We start from the raw sequence: 2,500 nt of genomic DNA, 5'->3' as shown, positions 1-2,500 counted from the left end.
GGGCGAGGGAGTGACTCACCCAGGGCGAGCGAGTGACTCACCCAGGGCGAGCGAGTGACTCACCCAGGGCGAGCGAGTGACTCACCCAGGGCGAGGGAGTGACTCACCCAGGGCGAGGGAGTGACTCACCCAGGGCGAGCGAGTGACTAACCCAGGGCGGGGGAGTGACTTATCCTGGGCGAGGGAGTGATTCACCCAGGGTAAGGGAGTGACTCACACAGGGCGAGGGAGTGACTCACCCAGGGAGAGGGAGTGACTTACCCAGGGCGAGGGAGTGACTCACCCAGGGCGAGGGAGTGACTCACCCAGGGCGAGGGAGTGACTTACCCAGGGCGAGGGAGTGACTTATCCTGGGCGAGGGAGTGACTCATCCAGGGTAAGGGAGTGACTCACCCAGGGCGAGGGAGTGACTCACCCAGGGCGAGGGAGTGACTCGCCCAGGGAGAGGGAGTGACTCACCCAGGGAGAGGGAGTGACTCACCCAGGGCGAGGGAGTGACTCACCCAGGGCGAGGGAGTGACTCACCCAGGGAGAGGGAGTGACTCACCCAGGGCGAGGGAGTGACTCATCCAGGGAGAAGGAGCGACTCACCCAGGTTGAGGGAGTGACTCACCCAGGGCGAGGGAGTGACTCACCCAGGGCGAAGGAGTGACTCACCCAGGGTAAGGGAGTGACTCACCCAGGGCGAGGGAGTGACTTATCTTGGGCGAGGGAGTGACTCACCCAGGGCGAGGGAGTGACTCACCCAGGGCGAGGGAGTGACTCACCCAGGGAAAGGGAGCGACTCACCCAGGGCGAGGGAGTGACTTATCTTGGGCGAGGGAGTGACTCACCCAGGGAGAGGGAGCGACTCACCCAGGGCGAGGGAGTGACTCCCCGAGGGCGAGGGAGTGACTCCCCCAGGGCGAAGCAGTGACTCACCCAGGGCGAGGGAGTGACTCACCTGTGGCGGAGCTGCGACTGCCACGCGAACTCCGCCGCCGACTCCACCTTGCCGCTGATGAGCCTCCCGACCACGTCTCGCGCGTGGACGTCGATGGTGCAGATGGTCATGATCTTCTGGCGCTGCTGCCGCGTCAGCTCCCCCAGCAGGAGGGAGATGAGCGCGTTCAACTGTTGTACCTACAGGTCAACAGAACGAAATGTATTGTATTGCTTAATTGCCTATCAATAATCACTACGCTATGAACTATACGTGATTTTTCAATTTTTACACATAGCATGTACAAAATATCTCCTATCCTCACCTGCTTGCGGTAGTAATCTCTAAGGGCATTTTCGTAGCCTTCTTCTAGACGAGCGAACGCAGCGGTCACTTCCACGGTCCAGTAGATCTGTGTGCCTGTGAGAGCGACCTGTTTGCAAAGGAAAGTCGCGTTAGAACGACTTGGAAGATGGTCAACGCCATTTAGTTTCGCAGTTTTCCATTGATCTGATTTCATCGTACGGTTGTTTTGACTTGGGAGTCAGTTGAGGATTTGTTTTAGTTGATCTTATTTTATCTTTTGATATGAGTCTAAATATAAACATAAATCCTTACAGATTGGGCTAATCCATAGCATGTGTTAATAACTTCGATTCAAGAACATTTCATAGACAATCACAACAGGTCCTCAACGACATGATCAGGAATTTACGGAGGGACGAGTCCCTATCGGTTCGGTTCAATTGGCGAAACCCGAGCGAAATGGGAGAAGGGACGGACAAAAACCTTCGAAAGCGAATGGATTCAGAGAAACTACGGACGGTGTTGCCAAAACTTATTTTCATTTTTGCCGAATGCTGTATGGTTAAGTCTTTGAAAAAAAGAACTTCACAGTATGTCTGAAAAAACGGGAATTATAACAGACTCTAGCCTTCCGGGCACGCCCTCACCTGCGCCGGGTAGTCGTCGACCCACTGCTCTCGAGGGCGGTCCTCGTAGGCCGCCACTGCGTCGGTAAGCCGCGCCCGCACGGTGGCGCGCATCATCTGCAGGACGCTCATCAGCCACTTCTCCACCTAGGGCGTGACAAAGGGCTGTTAAAATGCTCGGCATTTTGCGTCGAAGGGCAATCGTCAATTCTTTTTACACGAGCATTAGATACTTCAGTGGCGAACGTGCTGTGACGTCAGACTGCTGCTACTCACGGGTCCGACACAGTTGGTGCTGTTGCAGAAAGGGACGAACTCGCCGTCCTTGGCCGTCATCCCGACTGCCGTGGTAGCGGCGCTGTCCTCGCCCTCGGCGAACTTGAGGATGGCAATGCTGTCGAACAACTTGGTGAGATGCCTAAAAAGGGGGGAAAAGAATAGTCAGACGGAGAAATATCATCTCTCCTCTCTGTCTGTCTGTCTGTCTGTCTCTCTCTCTCTCTCTCTCTCTCTCTCTCTCTCTCTCTCTCTCTCTCTCTCTCTCTCTCTCTCTCCCTCTCTCTCTCTCTCTCTCTCTCTATCTATCTATCTTTCTCATACGCACACACACATATATACACATACACATGTGCATGTATCTATGTAT

At 55.1% G+C, this 2,500-nt stretch overlaps 1 protein-coding gene across 1 annotated transcript in view; it reads right to left on the bottom strand.

The window, feature by feature from the left end:
- The window catches only part of Dhc93AB (Dynein heavy chain at 93AB), a 92,173-nt gene that overhangs the window by 67,926 nt on the left and 21,747 nt on the right, over nt 1-2,500 (bottom strand). Inside the window, exons 32-35 of the mRNA XM_070128528.1 lie at nt 2,131-2,272; nt 1,876-2,001; nt 1,248-1,355; nt 944-1,122 (exon numbers count right to left, since the gene is read on the bottom strand). Of these exons, the coding sequence (XP_069984629.1) occupies nt 944-1,122; nt 1,248-1,355; nt 1,876-2,001; nt 2,131-2,272 (555 nt within the window). The remainder of the gene's footprint in view (nt 1-943; nt 1,123-1,247; nt 1,356-1,875; nt 2,002-2,130; nt 2,273-2,500) is intronic.

This window comes from Penaeus vannamei, chromosome 13 (genome assembly GCF_042767895.1).
Source record: "Penaeus vannamei isolate JL-2024 chromosome 13, ASM4276789v1, whole genome shotgun sequence".
NCBI classification, from domain to species: Eukaryota; Metazoa; Arthropoda; class Malacostraca; order Decapoda; family Penaeidae; genus Penaeus; species Penaeus vannamei.
This window is presented reverse-complemented; position numbering and strand designations above follow the sequence as displayed.